General features: G+C 41.1%; 1 protein-coding gene across 1 annotated transcript in view; it reads right to left on the reverse strand.

Moving 5' to 3' along the window:
• The window catches only part of UXS1 (UDP-glucuronate decarboxylase 1), a 69,577-nt gene extending 49,155 nt beyond the window's left edge, over positions 1–20,422 (reverse strand). Inside the window, exons 1-4 of the mRNA XM_080613687.1 lie at positions 20,227–20,422; positions 7,496–7,523; positions 4,680–4,728; positions 3,166–3,209 (exon numbers count right to left, since the gene is read on the reverse strand). Coding sequence (XP_080469813.1) covers positions 3,166–3,209; positions 4,680–4,728; positions 7,496–7,523; positions 20,227–20,323 — 218 coding nt within the window. The 5' untranslated portion in view covers positions 20,324–20,422. The remainder of the gene's footprint in view (positions 1–3,165; positions 3,210–4,679; positions 4,729–7,495; positions 7,524–20,226) is intronic.
• Positions 20,423–20,699: the final 277 nt, after the last annotated feature.

Raw genomic sequence — 20,699 nt, forward strand, 5'->3', positions numbered from 1 at the left:
ATTTCATGAACACGGAATTATATCACTTTTTTCTCCCCCTACTGGCATGCATTCTGTGTACAGCAACAAACTCCTTCAAAGGAAGATGTGAAAGGCGTGAACTTAATTTTATTTATCTCAGTATGTAGCATTGTAGTCTTTGTGATATTTTAATAGCTCAGGTTTTTCTTAACTGAATATCAGTGTGACACTGGACAGAAATCAAACTATGGTTACTCTTCTCCACCAGTAAGGTCACGTGCCAGAGATGCAACTGGATGTAGTATGCTGGAGGCATACATGCCAAGAGTTCACAATGAGATTACTTTTTGATTTACTCAGACTGACAAAACTGACCCCTACACTTCTGACCTTGAAGCACCTCCTCTGCTTCTAACCTGAAGTACTGGCTCAACAAGAATTCTTCAGAGGCAAAGCACAAATGCGTCTCTACTTGTGTCAACTTTTAATCCCAGAGCAAAAGCTGTTTTCAGTTTCCTGGATAGGAGAAATATGGCAGCAGAATCTCCCAATGTTACCCATGCAGGAAGACATGAGAATTTACCTACATTTGCCTTATGTCATTACATGGGTCACTAACAGTACCCCTATTCCTTTGACTTAAGGTAAACCAATGAGAAACAGCAGCATGCAAGTGTAATGCAGACATATAACAAACAGCCTTCCAATGAGAGAAAGGCAAATCAACCAATAATGAGGTTTACGGAGTTAGGGGAGAAAAAGAAAAAAAAATTAAGTGCCAAATAACTTGATGCAAGGTAAAAGTCAGTCTCCTCCATTTTTAAGACCACTATTTTAAGGTCACATTAAGCCAGCATAGTTGCATAATGCAGCCAGAGAGACACCATTTTTGTTCCTTCCATTACGCCAGTACTAGCTTAGAGCTTGGGTAGGAGTCTGGAACTGATGTAGCTGAATGTTCATCTGGCAACAACACTGAGTTTATCTTGACCTAATGCCTGCTTTGACGACTACACCACAATGCTTTTGCTGTGCAAATTATTAACAAAAACTTCCCAACTTCAGCTTCAGTTAACCAATCTTGTCATGAGACTCGCATTAAGGAATTCTTGTCTTTCTTGCTTCCCAAAAGCATAATGATGGCTTGCTTTCAGGTTTTATCAGCTTATGAGGTAAAAAAAAAAATACGGACACAAGAGAATAAGCTTTGCAAGCTGGATCAGCCTTCAGGCACCTGACAGTGAGTAGTTATTTTTTGTCACTTTACTCAGATATAAATTCAAAAATTACTAACTGCAACAACCCATATGCAGTTGAACCAGCACAGGTAAATGCCTACACTATTTAAAAAAAAAAAAACAACAAAAAACCCCAAGAAGAACAAGAGTCCAAAGCCTACATTTTGTGAAAGCATAATTCCCAGATTGGCTCATACAGAGGTAGAAAAGTATTTTGAGTCTTTCTCGTTATTAATAGATACCTGAAACAAAACTCATCAATGCAGTGCAAACACTACTCAAAAAGAAAAGAGCAGTTAAATGGCTCCTGGGGGAGGTTTCAACTTAGTGGCTCCACCCAGCAACTCATTGCTCATTTGAAGAAAAAATAACAAAATAAAAAAAGAGCCAGTCAGGATACCCTCCCACAAAGATCCTTTGTGAATGGCAGAAGGGAGTAACCCAAACTGCTAACAAGCTGAAGACATACTGGCCTGTCAAAAAAGATTAAGTCAGTCAACTGAACAGATAGTACACCAAAACTTTCATTTGAACATAAAATCTTTATAATTTGACTGCTATAATCGGTATGGTGGCATCACGTGCAACTACTACAGGTGACGCAGTCTGCAATTTGGTTTGTGTTGCAAATACATCACCTAGTTCAATCCATGAAGTTTACATGCTTATAAAGGGATGAACAATCAGATCAATGTTCTCACTGCAATAAATTGCATGTGGCAGGTCACTGAATCATTCAAATCAATTGTAAAAAAAAAAAACCCCACAGAATTCACAACTGTGTTTTTCCTCTTTTTTTTTTCATAGCACAGGAGGTGGGAGGAGGAGGGGCAACTGCTCACTGGCAAACAAAACTCAAAACACTGTGGGCATTGAGCATACCTCTGATCAAGAGCAATGGGATTCTGCCCCCGTCTCCCCTGAGCAAACATACAACCACCAGTATGCCATACATAACCATCCAGGCTTACTGGTACTGCTTGGATAAGTCCAGACTCAGCTTTGTACCGTGGCTTCGCTGGCTAGCTGTTTGGTTGGGACGTCAACAGTGTCACCTGTGAAAGCGTCACTCTCAAAAGCACGTGTCCTTGCCAGTATGGAAAATTCCCACACCTATTCCAGAGCTTATTCTGTAATGAAAAACATCTGCCCATGAGGACACTCAGATGGGAGAACTGATCTGGTGGAAAGGCAACCAGGTTGGGAAGGGAGGAAATGCAGAGACTGAAATGTCTGGTTTTCCCATCTAGCTTACTATCAGCACTCACATGATTCTGCTGGCATAAAAGTGAGGAAACCATGCTGTAGGAAGGACACAAGCAGCCAGGGAGAAATGGAGCTGGCTTGTACTTTCATTTTTAAACAACTACATCAATTTAAGGTGCTTGTGGAACTACAGTACATATTCAGTATCTGTAGCTCATCAAAAGGTTGTCTGCTTTTCCTCAATTGCATCATCTAGTTTAATCCACAGTGACATGTTCACTCACAAATCCTGAGAGGAGCAAGTCAGTCGGGCTCATCCAAAACACGTGCACAAAGATTCACAAGCAAATCTGTACATTAGCTGAACTATGGTAACTGATGAAACGGGTGGGAAAATGTATTTTCAGTCTCGAAGTTGAAACCAATATGTTTTAGCACACACCTGTGTTGGACTTACAAAACCATGTTCTGTTCTAATCTGTTCACCAGCTCGGACTCAAACTGGCAAATTCCTCCAAGTGATTCGAACTTCACAAAACCCCAGCACTCCTGGTTTACTTTAGTGGGATTAATCAACCTGAACACCTTAATGTATTCATGTTTTACAGCATCCAAGGTCCCATCCTCACCTAGATATGAGAAAAATCCAAGGGTACTGAGGGCATACACAAAACATTTCTCAAGCCTGCAACTACAGAATTGACCACTACACAGCAGAGACTATGCTTTTCAACTGCTTCCCAAATTTAGCAATACATACCTTTTTTCTAGATCTTTGATTTTCTCCCTTAGAGGTGCAACAGCCTGAAATAAAGGAATAACTTTTAATCTTTGAAGAACTAGATTCATATCACAAAACGTGCATATAGGAAGTTATTTTGGAGCAAAAATCATGGTAAACAGTTTCCTATGAAGAGTTTCACTGAAGATACTCCAAAAAACTTGCATCTTAAAGCATTCTTTATGTCAAAAAATCCTTGAACCTTTTTCACCAAAAACCATATCACCCATTACAATGCAAAATTCCTTACAACTGAAAACACTTCAAGGCTGAGTACCATAGCCTTGGTGATAAGAATACCCAACATTGTAATTTCTGCTTGGCAAAGTGAAGTCACAAGTGACTTGTCTGAGGTTGTCAAAGGCAATCTATATTGAGCAACAGCACAATAGGACAACCAGTAAAACCTCAACTATTTAAATAGACAGTAGAAACACATACCTAAGACTACACAGAGGCATTAGCTCCAGTGCAAAGGCTACAATTCCCTCAGAACATGGTACGTGAATCTAAACACCATGTTAAAAAATCCAAGATATGTTTTACATTATAATTTGAGGGTACTTATAAAGCTTTTAAAAAATAGTGAAAGTTTTGTTAGAAAATATAATTCACCTACCAAGACTTCTGTTTGCATTTTCACTGTTTTGAAGGAGAGTATCACTGAAGTCCGCATCAGTTTTGGGTACTTTATCAGAGGACCCAAATTTCTAACAGTTGTGCCAGATTTCAACAAGTCCTTGAACTTGTTTTTAAGTTTACTAAAACTCTGTCACCATACACTATCATAGAGTTACCACTTGAAATTGTACGGACCTCAAAGACTTTTGTATCCATTAAATTCTTAATTTTACTGTTATTAGACTGAAAGTCTAAAAACATTTGGAGAAAGACCTGATGTACACATTCTTAATATTTCACAACAAACTGAGGCTGAAATGGAAATTCAGAGGTATGGGTACAGAAGTACAGTACCACCAGTGTGTTCAGTACATATCCACTTCAGAAACTGTGGGATTTGTGCTTAAAGTAGCTTAATGCTACTGTACACCATTCCGGACCACAGACATCACTACCTTTTTTTATTAGTTAAGAACAAAGCATTTTTGGAAGGTTTTGAATTTCTAATGAAACATATATACGCTTAGCATTTTGTAAGGGTGACAGAGGGAAGGAACCTGTGTATATCCTTCATTCTGTAACAAAAAGCAGTTCTCAGCATAACTCTGCCACAACCTCTGCAGCAAATGAGATGGTAGAGCCATTATTTTCAAGAAACATTTAGAGAGGAAAAGATAAAACAAAAAAACCCTTACAATATGTTAGACTCCACCTTTGTGAAGGACAGTTCAAAAACTTAAGACTAGGCACAAATCCAGTGCTTTGAATGCTTTTAGTGGAATTGAGAATAATGAAATAGGACTAAATACTAAAAAACATAAGTGAAAAGGGGTCCTCAAAACAAGACAGACTGCAACTGTTAGCAAACTAACCTCCTCTATTTTACTTTCCACCTTTTGATCCCCGTTCTCTTGAAGAGACCTGTTGGCAAGAAAAGAAAAAATATAATCCACACCTAAGCAACAGTTGTTCCACTGCACTTGTATCATACTTTTCCTGTTAAAACAGTATCTTCAGAGCATCCCCAGCTAGTATTATTTCAGAGACATACAGAACAAATGAAAGCAGATGTCCCAATTTCCACTGAAATCAGCTGGTCTTGTCACCGAGTTTGGCAGAAGCTGAACAAAAGCCACAGGAAGAATAATAAAAATGACATTCATTTAACAGAGAAAATTAACCGTAGAAAAGTGTCTAATCACTGCACTAAAGTACGGTCAGCAGAAATGTTTTTGAGTGCAGCTTTATGACACAAATGCCTAAGATGCCTCTTTGAGGGTCTCTGTCTACTGTATGCTACAAGTATGCTAACAAAACATCTTCCCTTAATGACACAACTGTACCTGTAGTATCAATCAAAAAGAGAGAAGGGCATATGTATCTAGCTTTGAATTTGAACTTTTCCAAACCCAAGGGAAAAAACGGAGAAAAGAAAAACAAACCAAAACCTAAAACTTGTTCTAAGTGACCATTTGATGGTCAATACTGACTTCTCACACAAATGTTACTCATTTGAAATGAAGCGAAGGATGAAGGTGAAAATAGAGCACTGTCTCAAGAAGCTGGTGTTTTGCACAAATCTCTATGGTCTTACTTATCACTTGATTGTGTAAATTACCTCTATTAGTTCTGTCCATTCTTTAACTTCTAAAAGTGCAGAATATATATATTTTTAAATTTTACGTCTTACATCTAATCTACACAATTTTCCTTCAATTTGCCTTTTTTTTTTTTTTTTTTTTTTTAATAAATCTCCTGAAAGGGGAATTATTTCTCCTACAGAAGTAAGTTTTTGCATACTAGAGGATTCAAGGGTATCCAACATAAAATGGAGCTCTTTCAAATAAAACAGAGCTCCTTTACTTGGGATCTGAAGTCATTACACCTAGGGAAACAGAAGATCCTTTGTTCAGCAGATATATATATGCCATACTAGTAGAAGTTAGAGCAATGATTCCCTTCATATTCCTCTGTAAAGCTCTCTTACTAAAAAGTCAGTTCAGTCTACTACTGGGCCAAAAACCCCATTGAACAGATTCACCTTGTATCAGTAGAGTGCAGTAAATTCCTACACTAAAACATACAGATCCTGAACTCTCTCTTCAAAACAAATTGTAATTGATTGTAATAGTGGCAAACAAAACCCCTCCAGTTTATTTAGTATACTACAAGGAAACAATACAATGTAATTCATGTGAATTTTGAAAAGGATTTCCCAAATAACAGAAACTTACAAGAAGCTATGTGAACAATCTGTGGAATAAATAGACTTTCCTCTCTGTTAAATGAGCAAAGAATTTGGAAAACCCCTCAGAATATTAAAAAGTCTCCTCAGAAATGGTTCCTACTATTGTTTATTCACAAATCCTGGGAACTTAAGGACTGGCACTCTGCAGTCTAGTTTTTCATAAGCTCCTTCTTCCTCCTAACAATCTTATTGGCTTAGAACCAACATCAGACTTTCAGAAATAAAGTTTTCCCCCTCAATAGCTCTATACAGAGCATCTCAAACAATACATCAGACACAGCGAATGGCAGCATTTGGAAGGACAGCTTATGAGGGAATGAACATGCTGCCCAAACTCCTCTCTGAGTTTCTCATCCTTTCTTTGGATGTGCTCAGCTGCTCACATAACAGATGTTAAGCTACCATAGCTTGCTGGTCACGGTAACGCACTTAATCTAAATGATATCTCCATCTGTGAGCTGCAGCAGCTCAACAGCTGTTTGTCTAACAGCTGAACACACTCTGTAGCAAGGGTAGGAAACTCAAGAGGAGTAAGGTGGACAGCTTGGGATAGGAACAGATTCCAGGGTAAGCTGTCCTGGGTGAACTCACAGAAAATGCATTATTTTTCTTACTTTGCTTCAAACTTTCTTTACTCTGTGCTGCTAAGCATGACAACACATTAGCAAAACCCTTTACAAGCAAAACAATGTCATGAAATATTTTGTCCTCTATGCATAAAGACTTCATTGTAGGGAACAGACTGTCCCAATTTTCACTTTTTTTTTTTTTTCAGTTGTGCCTTCCTGATGAATTTTCCCAGAGGACAAACACTCGCATGCAAAAACAAATGCTGTGAAAATCTGCATGGTTTGCATGCATATGTTATGCCTTTCTATTTCAAAGGGCAAAATTCTAGGGGACAGTTCAGAATATTTTTTGCTTTTCAGCAGTTAAACTATCAGATTCTTTCCAAATTAATTGTGGAGGAGGAAAAATGCTCAAAACCACATTTCTAAATCTAGATACAGAAACACAGTTATGGCAAGCAATGGAGAATCTGCTGCTGTTTAATATTTAAGCCTGTACTGAGACATGGTCAGATCTATACTGAGGAAAAGCAGAATCCAAACCTATGTGGCCCAGCTATGCAAACCACCTTGTCTGAAAAATCAAAAGATGAGAAGATGAATTTGTGTGAAGAAATGCAGATGCTGAAATGCAAGTAGGATCCTGGTCAATATTCGCAGCAGACATACAAGCCCTTTTTTGAGACATAACACCTTGTAGTTTAAAAATGGTATCAGCTGCTTAGCAACCATCCAAACAACAGTGTGAGGGGCTGTTCTGTTTCCCCTATTTGATATACATTGATACTTATTAATGGGAAAGGTAAGCTAGTTGTTTGGGTTTTTTTTTTCTTCAGACAAGGAAATACAATACGAAAGTGATATACATTACCTCATATTGACAAAGTTTCCCCATACAGCTGGAAAACAAGAAGAGAGAGAACATTAGAATATCATAAAACAGAACATGAGGTCGTTTTTTTCTATCATCATTAGAAGGTATTTAAAACAATATTAAGTATACTTGAGGTATTGTGTACCCTTCTGATGTCCTCAACATAAAAAGGACATGGAACTGTTGGAACAAGTCCAGAGGAGGGCCACGAGAATGATCAGGGGAGTGGAGCACCTCCCATATGAAGACAGGCTGAGAAAGTTGGGGCTGTTCAGCCTGGAGAAGAGAAGGCTGCGTGGAGACCTCATAGCAGCCTTCCAGTATCTGAAGGGGGCCTATAAGGATGCTGGGGATGGACTATTCATCAGGGACTGCAGTGATAGACCAAGGGGTAATGGGTTCAAACATAAACAAGGGAAATTTAGATTGCATATAAGGAAGAAATTCTTTACTGTAAGGATGGTGAGGCACTGGGATGGGTTGCCCAGGGAAGTTGTGAATGCTCCATCCCTGGCGGTGTTTAAGGCCGGGTTGGACAGAGCCTTGGGTGGCATGGTTTAGTGTGAGGTGTCCCTGCCCATGGCAGGGGGGTTGGAACTAGATGATCTTAAGGTCTTTTCCAACCCTAACTATTCTATGATTCTATGATTCCAAGTATGCTAATCACAAATAATCTAAGCAAGTTAGATATATATGTACAGACTCGAAGTGACGAGAACACAGTTTAAGAGTACGGGGGGAATTCTGATGAAATTATATGAGATTATAAAATGGTAGGAACATGCAGGAATTAAATAAAGGACTAGACTATTCTGGTACACATCTGGAATTATCTGACCAGTAAGTAAATCAGTAGATAGACTTCTCTGATCATTATCCCCACAGTATATTACATACAAGACTTCTCAGAACTATAATTTGCCAGTGCACACAGATTAAACAAAGCAGAACTTTGAACTTGTTTATTAGGGGTATTGAAAAAAAAAACCCCAAAAATGGTAAGAGCAAAAAAAGAGTCCCATAGACCTGAACTACACAAGCTAGAAACTACAGACTGAGTAAATGACTGCACGCTACAGGCAATAGCTGAACCAAATCAGTCTCAGGAGGTGCCACAAGAGTCCTGCACTAAATGTAGCAAGGGTTTGTGTGCATATGTATTCTCTCTCTCTAAATATGTATACATTGTGATGCAGACACAAGAGGTTTCTAAGCAATATAACCAAATGCCTCACTAAGTAAGACAAGCTCACTTATTAAACTGCTTGCATTAAAAAAAAAATGTTAAGGAAGACAAACTGCAGTATAAAATTTTAAGCTGCAAACATGTATCATTGGTTTATGCATGTTCACAAAAAACTTCATCTGCCCAATTTTGAATACTTATAAGATCCATGTAGACACTTTTAAGATTCAGCTGAACGGGTGCTAGGACATCTAGTCTAGGTCATACTTTGCCTGGAAACATTGGAACAGATGATCCTTGAGGTCCCTTCCAATCTGGTATTCTCTGGCTCTGTAATTTATTTTCTACTAGAAAATAAAAAAAATCTTTTGAAACTGTTCAGGAGTTAAGTGATTACACAGACCATCAGAACACTGATTGTCCTTTTAACTTTCAACTAGGACACAGAACGTGGTTTAAAGTGGAAAAATAAGACAAATGAGGCTACACCACAGAGTTGACAACTTCAGACTGTGAAGACGAACAAGGTTAATATAGAACAGTTACATAAGGGACTCTGCAACAGTAACTGATACAGGAAATATACCCCAAATATCTCCAGAAAAATAATTCTGTAATTGCTTTTTAAGAGATAAGGCCCAACATAAGGATCCAAAGTAACCTGAGTCTTAAGGAGGATGAGTAGCTTATACGCAGTACTAACATACATAGAGAAAAATTCTGAAGTGTCCTCAGTTTTTGTAAGGTCTCAAGTAGCAGCTAATGAAGTATTGTGCCTAGATACAGGCTTTGCACATACCCTTTCATGATTATCATTGATCTCAAGCAGACAGATGAGGTGTTACAGAAATAAGAGAATAAAATAATGCTGCTACAGCCAGAGGCACCTTCCAGGCAAGACAAGAAAGGAAATGTACCCAGGGAAGACCAGCGAGGATGCAGTAATGCAGTCATTGTCCCACTCTTTAGTGGATGGCAAAGCTACTGAACTGTCTTTAACTACTGAGTTATTCAAAGAGTAACTTAAATGAACCCATGGCAGACTATTAAACAAACTGTAGGAGGGCACTGTGATATTTGTGGGTAGTATCATAAAACTTCTGTGATCTGGGACAAGATAAGGAAGCTTTATGTTAGAACAGATGATCAATAAAATCCAACTGAATTTAAAGAACATTGTGGATTTTATGCTAAATAGATAAAGTAAATTCTCCAGTAAGAAAGGATACAGGGTTGAGCACTGAACTGAATTCAAGTTATTTATTTACCCTCCGGGTAGGATTTTAGAAGTGCTTATGATAACATTAATGGATTTTTTTTTTTCTTTCTTCTTTTTTTTTTTTTTTTTCCCCCAGGCAATGATGACCATCTGGCCACTACAGGTACAGAATTCTCAAGTTAAACATTACTCAGCTATCCTTACAATCAGTTATTTTTCAGGGCTGCAGAAACACCTACAAATTGCAGTGTACTGTTTACACAGTGGCAGAAACACCTGGGCTTAGGTGGTGAAACAGGAATTGATGAAAAATGGGCTGCCAGCTGCACCACAAATACCATTCTGACAGTTTTGTTGCAAAGACAGTGCAGCTGCACTGCATACAAGAAACTGGCTTCCTAAAGAAACCATGTTAATTGTGTGTGCCCAGTGTCCACAGCAGGGAAGGGGAGGTCAGAAAGGCATCTGTGTACTTCCAGAAACACTGTGCTTGATATTCCAGTTCTACAGGAGTAAATGACCTTCCATTAAGCTTCCAGGAAGCATATTTTTGTACCATTGCAAAAAAAGAATGAAACTGCAAAATGAAGTACATAGGAAATACCACAGGGAGGGATCTGAAGAACCCTGAAGTTCTCTCTCACATGCAGAGATGCTGCAGAAACTCTCTTGAACATACTGCCCTCACAAAGGATTCTGAATGCACAGTGCTAGGGAGGATCTCTAATACTATTGTGTGTTCATATACAGCTTATGTCAAGGTTGAAGGGATGAGAGGCAAGGTTTTGCACCTTGCCCTAAGGCAAGGTGTAATTAAGTTTTTGTTGTTGGTTTGCTTTGGTTTTTTTTTCCCCTAAATGCACATCACAATTGTTTATATAATGGGCTTACACAGCTGCAGAACCAGCAGTATGATGACTCTATGGCTTAAAGAGGATTTCCTTCATTTGTCACTTCCTTGCCCTAAAGGTTATGCTAAGGCCACTGTGACATTCAGGCAAGAATGATGAAAACACATTAAAGCAAGTGGGCCTGAATCCACAAGCATAATGATGAGCATTACAAGCCTAAATCCAAGCTGAAAACCCTCACAGGCACCAAGTTTAGGCACCAAAAGCTGCAGATGTGAATGGTTAAATAAAGCTTCCATACCAGCAAGGTCAATGATCAGGCATTACACATAAACCCAGTTTCTCAAAGCATCAGATTCCTCATAGACCCAGTTTGAGCAAACACTAACATAACTGAACACCTCACTGCAAAAGCCAGTCTCAAACAAAACAAAATAATAAAATACAAAATTCCAACTCCAAAGCCAAATCTTGTAAGCAAGAAGTATTCATCCAGGGTAACAGCCCTATGCCAATTCTCAAACAGTAGAGATTTAACACCCTCAGCTCCCACGGCCACACACAGTACATAGTCCATGAAGAGCTTTCTATTCATTCAACTAGAGAGCATTCCTGGGCAGAGAGTGTTCCTGCCATTTACTGCAAGGGAAGAATCCATGATTTATAGAGACTAGAGAAGCAGAAGCATGACTTGTAACTAAACAATTAAGACACTCACCTAACAACAGAGAAGAAACAGAGGTTCTGTTTATTCTCTCAAAGACTATTTGTAAACCTTACCCAATGACTGATTAAGACAGTGGTAAGTTGCCATTAGATAAGATATCAGAATTATCTGGGTTGTTTTAAGACACATGAAAGCCTGGTTTAATGACTTGTAGGAAAAGGTATAGTCTTATTTTGACTCTATGTTCTGGGTTGTTTTTTTTCCTCTGCATCCCTTCCATAAAATAATGGGAGTAATCATTTTTATTGTAGCATTTTTGCAAGGATTAATTGCAAGTACAGTGAAGATACATCAGAGACATTAATCACTCCCAAAGATGTTACACTTTAAAGTGACAGCTTCCAGAGAAGAATGATGTGCCTTGGATGAAGTGATAAAGAGCTGTACTTTTAGAAGAGGAGACTCATTTCTTAAAGCCTTAATCAAAGTACTGTTATTAAAGAGGTATTTACATTTTGCCAACTAACATTAATCACCCATGGTTTTCAGAAAACCCCAATCCTCTTTTTTCTTTGGTTTGTTGCTGGTTTTCTTTCCTCTCCAGCCTCCGAGAGATAAAGCTGTAACTATTTGGCAAGCACAACTTTACAGCATCAACAGAAGCATGGCCACCTGACCAAGGAAGGCGATTTTACCACTCCACTCTCACGAGACCGTACATGCAGTACTGTGTTCAGCTCTGGGGAACCCAGTAAAAGAACATGGACCTGTTGGAGTGGGTCCAGAGGGGCGCCACAAAGATGGTCAGATGGCTGGATCATCTCTGCTATGGAGACAGGCTGAGAGAGTTGGGGTTGTTCAGCCTGGAGAAGACAAGGCTCTGAGGAGACCTTACTGGAGCCTTTCAGTACTTAAAGGGGGCTTATAAGAACAAGGAAGAGAAACTTTTTACCAGGGCCTGTAGGGACAGCACAAGGAGCAACGATGTTGAAAGACAGTAGACTTAAATTAGATAAAAGAAAGCAATTCTTTACTATGAGGGTGGTGAGACATGGCACAGGTTGCCCAGAGAAGTTGTGGATGCCCCATCCCTGGGAGCGTTCAAGGAGCAACATCCTCCAGTGAAAGATGTCCCTGTCCATGGCAGGGCATTGGAACTAAATGAGTATTAAAGGTCCCATATATTCCAATCCATTCTATGACCTGGCCAATGCGTTTCAAACTGCATTTTATAGTCTAGATTCCATAACAATAAAAAAACCCTCAAGTGTATCCTATCTGTACTTCCAGTAATTTGTTAATTTGCTTTAGAAAATTATTATACTGATGACAGCATGTTGCAATATTAGTGGAGATAAAAACATACAATTATTAATCATAACTTTACATTACAGACTGTCACCTTCCTGGGCAAAGCTTATGATTATGCCTTTGGGGAATGTACGATAATTTGAATATTAAAAAAAAATCTACTCCTTTGCTGTGTCTATATATATTTCTGTATGGCAAGTAGTTCTTCCTGTTGTATTTCCTGAACTGACGTCTTCAAAAGTAAAGTCTCTGCTCCAAATCAAAAACAACACATAGGAACTGTAGCTTTTCCTACACAGAAAGTACCCTAGACACCAGGATACACGGTTTTCTGAAGGGGAAGATGTTTTCTCTTCAACTTGGAGAACATCACTCTATGTCAATCCTTCAGCTAGTCATCACCTAGCAAAGGTAGTATAGTTACCAGGATGCTTTTGTACCTTCTCTGAAGAAGGAACACTTAAGGTTTGGTAAACGGATACACTCGTACAGCTGTGAGATATAACATTATGCAAATTTTCTTTCTTTACAAGAGTTAATGGAGCTTCATACTGGATGGGAAGCTAATCATGAATACTTACTCTAAAATTTCAGACAGCATCATCACTTCATGACTGAATTCTGTTCTTTGTTTCCAAATGGTGATTTTTTTCCAAATCTACTGTTAAGTATTTTTTCCAGTTCTCTGTTCAGTGTTTCTACTCCTTCACATCTCATATCTTTAGCACATCATCCTTTACCACTACTCATCCATTTTTCTGTATTCATCATATTTTGCCACATACAAGTAATGTACTCCAATTGTTAATTACTACAAATAAAACAAACAAACAAAAAGAATCCAGTATTTACAACACAAAAAACCCCAGAATGCAATCCACTTCTCTCTCCCCAGGATCCACAAATGAGAAATTGAAAACCACCAGCTGCAACTAAACTCTACATAGGTAGAGTTAGCTGAACTCCTTTTTTACAGAAAAGCAACAATAGAAATGATGCAGAAACATTTCCCACTTCGTAAAAACAGAGGGGAAAGAAGATGAAAGCTCTAAGAGTCTTTTTGTGCTTGAGTAGAATGATGATAGCACCAGTTCCTGTATATGCAACACAGAATACAAATACTAAGTGGATATAAAATATTAAAGACAAATACCAAAGACAAATATTAAATGGAGATAAGCTGGGAACTGTAAGGGTGGAAATGGCTAGCAAAGCAGAGCTGGAGCCCATCTATTCCTGACAAACTCAACTGAAGCTTGTACAAATTTTCATAAGCTACAAGGCTATGGCAAGTTGGAGGTCTGACCAGAGAACTGGAAGCAGTTGAAGACAGTAAACCTATTTGCATAAACTCACAAATGAAAGGCAGCTCTACAGAACATGAAGCCAGCAAGCAAATGTTTTCGGGTTGGTTGTTGGTTTTGTTTTGTTGGGTTTTTTTTTTTGGGGTTTTTTTTTTTTTTTTTTTTTTTTTTTTTTTTTGTGGAGAATCCATGGCATGCTGACAGAAAAAGCAGGCAAGCCTGATGCCACATCAGACCACTTCTAACTCTTTCATGGTCAGTCAGTCCTTCTGTCAAGTTGGAAAACAGCTCAGAAGAAAGATCTCTGGTATCCTCCACAACAGTGCTGAATAACTTTCAGACAGCTAGCCTGAATCAATAGGACAGGACCAAATTTGCATTTATTTTTCTATTATGAAAAGTGAAAGTAAAAGCTTATCAGAACACAACTTTAAGTAGCATTTAGCCTTTGAGCACATGCAAGATAAGCAACATGCAAGGGGCTGGTAAGATTCAAACTGAAAAGCTTACTCATACCTACACATTCTGAGAAGAACACAATACACTGTTCCTACCTGATGGAAATTTGACAAAAACAAATGGCTAGCTTTGTGAAACAAAGGATAAAAGCCATGGAAACCAATAATGCTGGGATAAGTCAAGCCAGTACACTGCAGGATGTATTTCCCTCACATTATTTTAACATTTTAAGTTGTTTCAGTAGCTGTGCTGCAGTTTTATCATAACAAGGTACCAAGGTCTTACTCCCAGATCTCGTGACAACACCCTATTATTCCTTCTTTCTTGCCTTGGAAAAGGAACAAGACTACTGACATAGTTCTCTGGAAGTATGAAAAATTAGGTGATTGGTGACAATTAACATGGCTTCACTGACGACAAATCATTTGGTGGCCTTCTATGATGGGACTACAGAACTGATGGACAGATGAAAAGCAGCTGACACTACCTATCTGGACTTGTGCAAAGCATTTGACACTGTCCCACATGACACCCTTGTCTCTAAACTGGAGACACATGGTACTTGATGGATAGACCTCCCAGCGGATAAAAAATTGGCTGGATGGCTGCCCACAGAGAGTTGCAGCCAATGGCTCCATGTCAATGTGGAGGCCAGCGACAAGCAGTGTTCCTAAGGGGTCAGTGTTGGAACCGATCCTGTCCAACGTCTTTGTCACATGGACACAGGGACAGTGGGATTGAGTGCACCCCCAGCAAGTTCGTTGACGACTACCAGCTGTGTGGTGCTGTCAACATACTGGAGGGAAGGGATCCCATCCAGAAGGACCTTGACATGCCTGAGAGATGGGCAAATGCCAGCCTCGTGAAGCTCAATCAAGCCAAGTGCAAGGTCCTACACCTGGATAGGAGCAATCCCAGGCACAGCTACAGGTTGGGCAGAGGAGAGATTCAGATCAGCCCTGCAGAGAAGGTCATGGGGCTGTTGGCTGGCTTCAGTGTGCGTTTGCAGCCCAGAAAGCCAACTGTATCCTGGGCTGCATCAAGAGGAGCATGATCAGCAGGTCAAAGGAGGTGATCCTGCCCCTCTACTCTGCTCTCATGAGACCTCACTTGGAGTAATGCGTACAGTTCTGGTGTCCTCAACATAAGAAGGACATGGAACTGTTGGAACAAGTCCAGAGGAGGGCACAAGGATGATCAGGGGATTGGAGCACCTCCCATATGAAGACAGGCTGAGAAAATTGTGGCTGTTCAGTCCGAAGAAGAGAAGGCTGCGTGGAGACCTCGTAGCAGCCTTCCAGTATCTGAAGGGGGCCTACAAGGATGCTGGGGAGGGACTCTTCATTAGGGACTGCAGTGATAGGACAAGGGGTAATGGGTTAAAACTTAAACAGGGGAAGTTCAGGTTAGATATAAGGAAGAATTTTTTTACTGTGAGGGTGGTGAGGCACTGGAACAGGTTGCCCAAACACGTGGTAAATGTTCCATCCCTAGCAGCATTTCAAGGCCAGGTTGGACAGGGCTTTGAGCAACCTCATCTAGTAGAAGGTGTCCCTGCCTGTGGCACATGGGCTGGAACTAGTTGATCTTAAGGTCCTTTCCAATCAAAACCATTCCATGGTTCTATGCTGGGATCTACATATGAGCAAAGAGAACTGTTCTAATTTACCAGCTCTTTATTTTCATTAAGAACATGCAACTCCCTTGTTATACCAGGACATCAGCAGATTATTTACAGTAGCATTAAGGTTAAAGCAAACTATGCAGATTGATGAGCTCTGTTTTTTAAATCCCAGCTACAAGATTTTTCAGTGTTATTTCCAACTTCAATAAAGTCCTGATTCTACAATGACAGCTGCACTGAAGCATCTCAGTATATCCATATAAAGCTGAATAAACATTTAAATCTTCAAAGGGAATGAGTTTAAGGTGTCTATTATACCAACCCACAAACAGGTGGGCTTTTAAAAACAAAACTTTCAGCCTGCATCTATGTTACTCATACTGCAGTGACAATGATTTTTTTTTTTTTACACAATACCTATTGAATTAATTGCTGTTATGATACGTCCACATTTCTCACTACAGACAAAAAAAAAATCAATTAAATCTACTTTGCTTGTGTTTATAAGCACCTTGTGCTCTTAAGCTGTGGTTTCACAATGGCTTCTAGATGATGCAAGTGCAGCTCATGACTGAAAGGATTTGTTTCAGTCCACCTCCACATAACCCCCACCTCCTTTTTATAGCACTAGCACTCCTGCAGTATTTTGCTGGTGGTTAAATCAGAAAAAAAAGCTGTGGCAGAAGACTCTGTCCCTTTAAAAAGGGCAACAAAAATTCAACCTTTGGCCAGGGCTTCCCAGTATAGGTGGCACAGTACAGCCATGTAATGTCCACAGAAGGATATAGCAATGCCAGTGAGTCAATCAAGCTCATTCTGAGGAAAATAAAATAAAATAGCATTCTACCACACTAGATTCAGAGCAATTCAGACAGCTTGCTAGCTGTATTATCTCTAGACTCACTGATTGGATGATGGAGAACAAAATCACCCCTTTCACTCAGGGCCTACATATAAACTCTGTTCACTTCAATTTTGCCAGGGAACAATTGCTTAAGTTACAACAGCTTTTAACTCCCTCCTGCACAGAAATGCTCATTTTGAGTTCTATTTTTATACACACAAACTATGCATAGTACACAGTTTCAAGGGAACAATTTTTTTAACTTAATAATTAAGTAAATATTATTATTAATAATTTTTTAAAGTATTATCTCAAACACAGATGTAAAGTAAGGATCCTTCTTACTCCCAGTGCCACTAGAGAAACCAGTAAATCCATAAAAAGAGTTCTAAGTATCTTTACCATGAACCTGACTGTGCACCTCATGTCAGGGTGGTACTTTAACCCAAGTCAACAAGACTCCTTAGGTGAGAGACTAACACTGTAGACCTGCAAAGCACATGATAGCAATGCTGTCAACAGCACTCGCAGCTGACCATTTCACCACTGCACCACCTCCTCAGTTGCACCAAAACAGCTTTCTAAATGCCCACACTGTCAAATGGTTATAACCTAAACTACAGTCTTAGTCCACATCAGTTCCTTTACATATCACAGAAATTTAAGTCCTCGTACATGCTGGATGCTGGTGGGAAATAGGGGATATGAAGCAGGGATACCTAAACCAGCCTGGCCATCCAACACCTTGCACTGTGAAACTACCAAGAGAGAGCCACTCAAGAAGTCTTAAGAGTGAGACAGCTGAGAGCCTTTCAACTGCCTGTAAGCTCTTCCTTTAGTTTGTAGACTCTCACAGAGAGGTTTTTTAGGCACATTTGTAACAAATTTGTATTCAAAGGCAGAAGCTTTTTATGAAATAAAACACTTTTTCTAAAAAGATACTCCCTAAACATTCTCTCAGGGTTTCACAGACAATCTGACAAAATGGCACTATCAAAAAAGTCCTATCTTCTAGTTCATAAAAAAGCAATGTACTTGCCAAGTACTTCATTCTGTGTAACATAACGTGCTCCAAACCCAATTCCCCTTGCACTAACACTGAATGGAAATTCATGGAAAGAGGTGCACAGCCTAAAAACACTTAGTCACTTGGAGAGTATCTGAGATAGAAGGAATGTAAGAAGTGCCAGCACATACACCTACACCAGCAGCTCAGTTTTCTCAGATGCTGTGCTATTTTAGTCTGGCATTATCTGACTGCAACCAGAGCACAGTGATGATTCAGTAATATTACAAGTAGTACACTTTTAGGATAGGGGGATGGGATCATAATCTCTTCCACAGAAAACAAAAACCAGTCTCTCTAGAATCTGTTATATCATCAGCATCTACTAGCATATCATGCCTTATTGAAGATGCCAGAGCCATAACTAATGATTCCATTACTTTTGCCCACTAGTCAAAAGACTGAAAAGCACAGCAATCAGACACATCAGATTTGCAAAAACCGTACTCACATCAGACACCAACCTATTCCCTTTACAAGCTACTTTTTGCCACACTGATCTGCAGTCCCTCTCCTTCACTTTTTTCTGAATCCCAAAGAATAACCAGGAACAAATGGTGAGAAGACTTCTATGACTTACAGCCCAGACAACAAAAAAATCACATGGCTTTTTTTTTTTTCCTTCCTTAAGGCTAAGTTTTACTCATATAGCTAGAAAGCGAGCACCAACTACTGTCCACAGAATCTAGTAAGTAGCCAGGTCCTAATGACCATATCAATTGCCACTCAATTCCCATATTTTCACAGCAGCCTATTAACTTTATTTTCAAAATTAAGCATTATTTTTGGAAAAACAGCAAAACCTTTCAAAATAAGAACATACATTAAGCTGCTCCTGCTTCGGTACACATGGAACCTGAAGTCACTTGGACAAATTGTCCTAAGAGTCAGAGCTGGCACACAACTTCAATGATAACAGCAGTACCTAGTAATGAGGTCCTGCAAACGCAGTAACATATGGTAGAGTAAAGGGAATTCCTACGTTGTGTTTGTGGGGTAGGAAACACCATCCCTTCTGCCAATTACTTCAGCTGTACCTGCCAAATGCAAAGGGAGGATCCTAAATCTGATGCACGCACCCATCGCCAAAGCTAGCTCACCTATGTGTGTTGTGAAGCATCAATAGAATCACTTGTTCCTAGCTAAGCTGACAAAGCATCTAAGATCCTTCCTCATGATGTGTCATCTACATAAAATCTACCCAAGCCTAAAAATAAAACAGGCTAACATAAACTAAATGTGAAAAAATGTAACAGAAAAACCTGGACAAGAAAGGGAAGAGAGCTGACAGCATGGCATTATAAATCCTAGACTCCATCTGACTCATACCTAATAATTGAAATCATAAACATCCCTGCGAGTGGTTATTCTAAGCTCTTCCCAAACACCTTTGTGCCTCTCTTCAGCCTCTTAAGAGTCCAGCTACGTGCTGAGCTAATAAACAAAACAAACCACTAGTTATTTAGCCCCCAAAAGACACCGAAGGATATCTTTTTTTTTTGCAATAACACGAGGCCTGCCCTGGAAAACTTCCTCGCCGGCTCACCTCACGCAGCTACCTGGTCACGACCAACGCGGGCTACGAATGCTCTGGGGAGCAGCTGCGGAAACACTGACTCCTTGAGCCACGTCTCGCTTACACAGCTCCCCCCGGCTTCACCACCCGGGGCTCGGCCCAAAGGCCGGCAGCCTGCCGCACGGCGCCGGCGGGCCCCGGCCGCCCCTGCCCAGGGGGCACAGAGGGGAAGCCAGAGGAGGCCGCCCGCAGCGCAAAAGCCACCGCTTCCCGCAACGGCCGCCGAGGGGGCAGAAGGCGCATGTAGGTCTTCCCCTCACAAAGCCATCGGGCCGGGGCAGGGGAAAGATGCCTGGCATTGTCCTCGGCCGACCAGGCAGCTCCCCGGGCGCCCTCCGCCACGGCCTAACCGGCTGCCCGCCTGACTCAGGAAAGTTTCAGCAGAGCGGGGAGGCGGCAGGAGGAAGGGAGCCCGCAGCCCAGAGCCGCGGGAAGCCCCCTTCCCCGCCGGGGTCAGAGCAGCCGTGCTGCGGCGCCTCGCAACCGGACAACTCAACGGGGAACCACCACCTCCTCCTCTTCCCCGCGAGCGGCGGAGGGCACTGGGAGCCGAGGCTATCCGGCCAGAGGGCAATGAATGGCAGGGCCATACCCGTCCCCAACCCCCCGGTGCTCACTCACAGGCGACATAGGCGACGAAGGCGAGCCCCATGAGCAGCTTCATCCTCCTGCGGTTGATGGCGGTCAACAGGCGCAGCACCGGCCCCTTGCTCACCATGCCCCGCCGCAGCGACACGCACCGCCCGCCGGACGCGCCACGGGGCTCGCGCGGGCGGCCACCCACCGCTCGGCTCGGCTCGCCTCCCTCCGCCCGGGCTGCCCGGGAACCACCCGCGCAGGCGCAACAGCGCTCGCTCGCTCGCTCGCTCGCCCGTCCACCCGCTCCCTCCCTCCCTCCTCCTCCGCCGCCTTCCCCCCCGGTGGATGCGGCCGTCGGCGCATGCGCGGGACGGCACCGAGGGGGCGGTGTGAGCCTCGCTGGGAAGCGGTGCCCGGGTCGGGGTGAGGTGTTAAGGGGCGTGTCTGTCTGCTTTGCTGGGCTTTTGGCTAAGAGGCCGCCTGCTACAGTGTGTGTCTGAGGAACGGGAAGCGCA

Source organism: Psittacula echo, assembly GCF_963264785.1.
Source record: "Psittacula echo genome assembly, chromosome: 3".
Classification (NCBI taxonomy): domain Eukaryota; kingdom Metazoa; phylum Chordata; class Aves; order Psittaciformes; family Psittacidae; genus Psittacula; species Psittacula echo.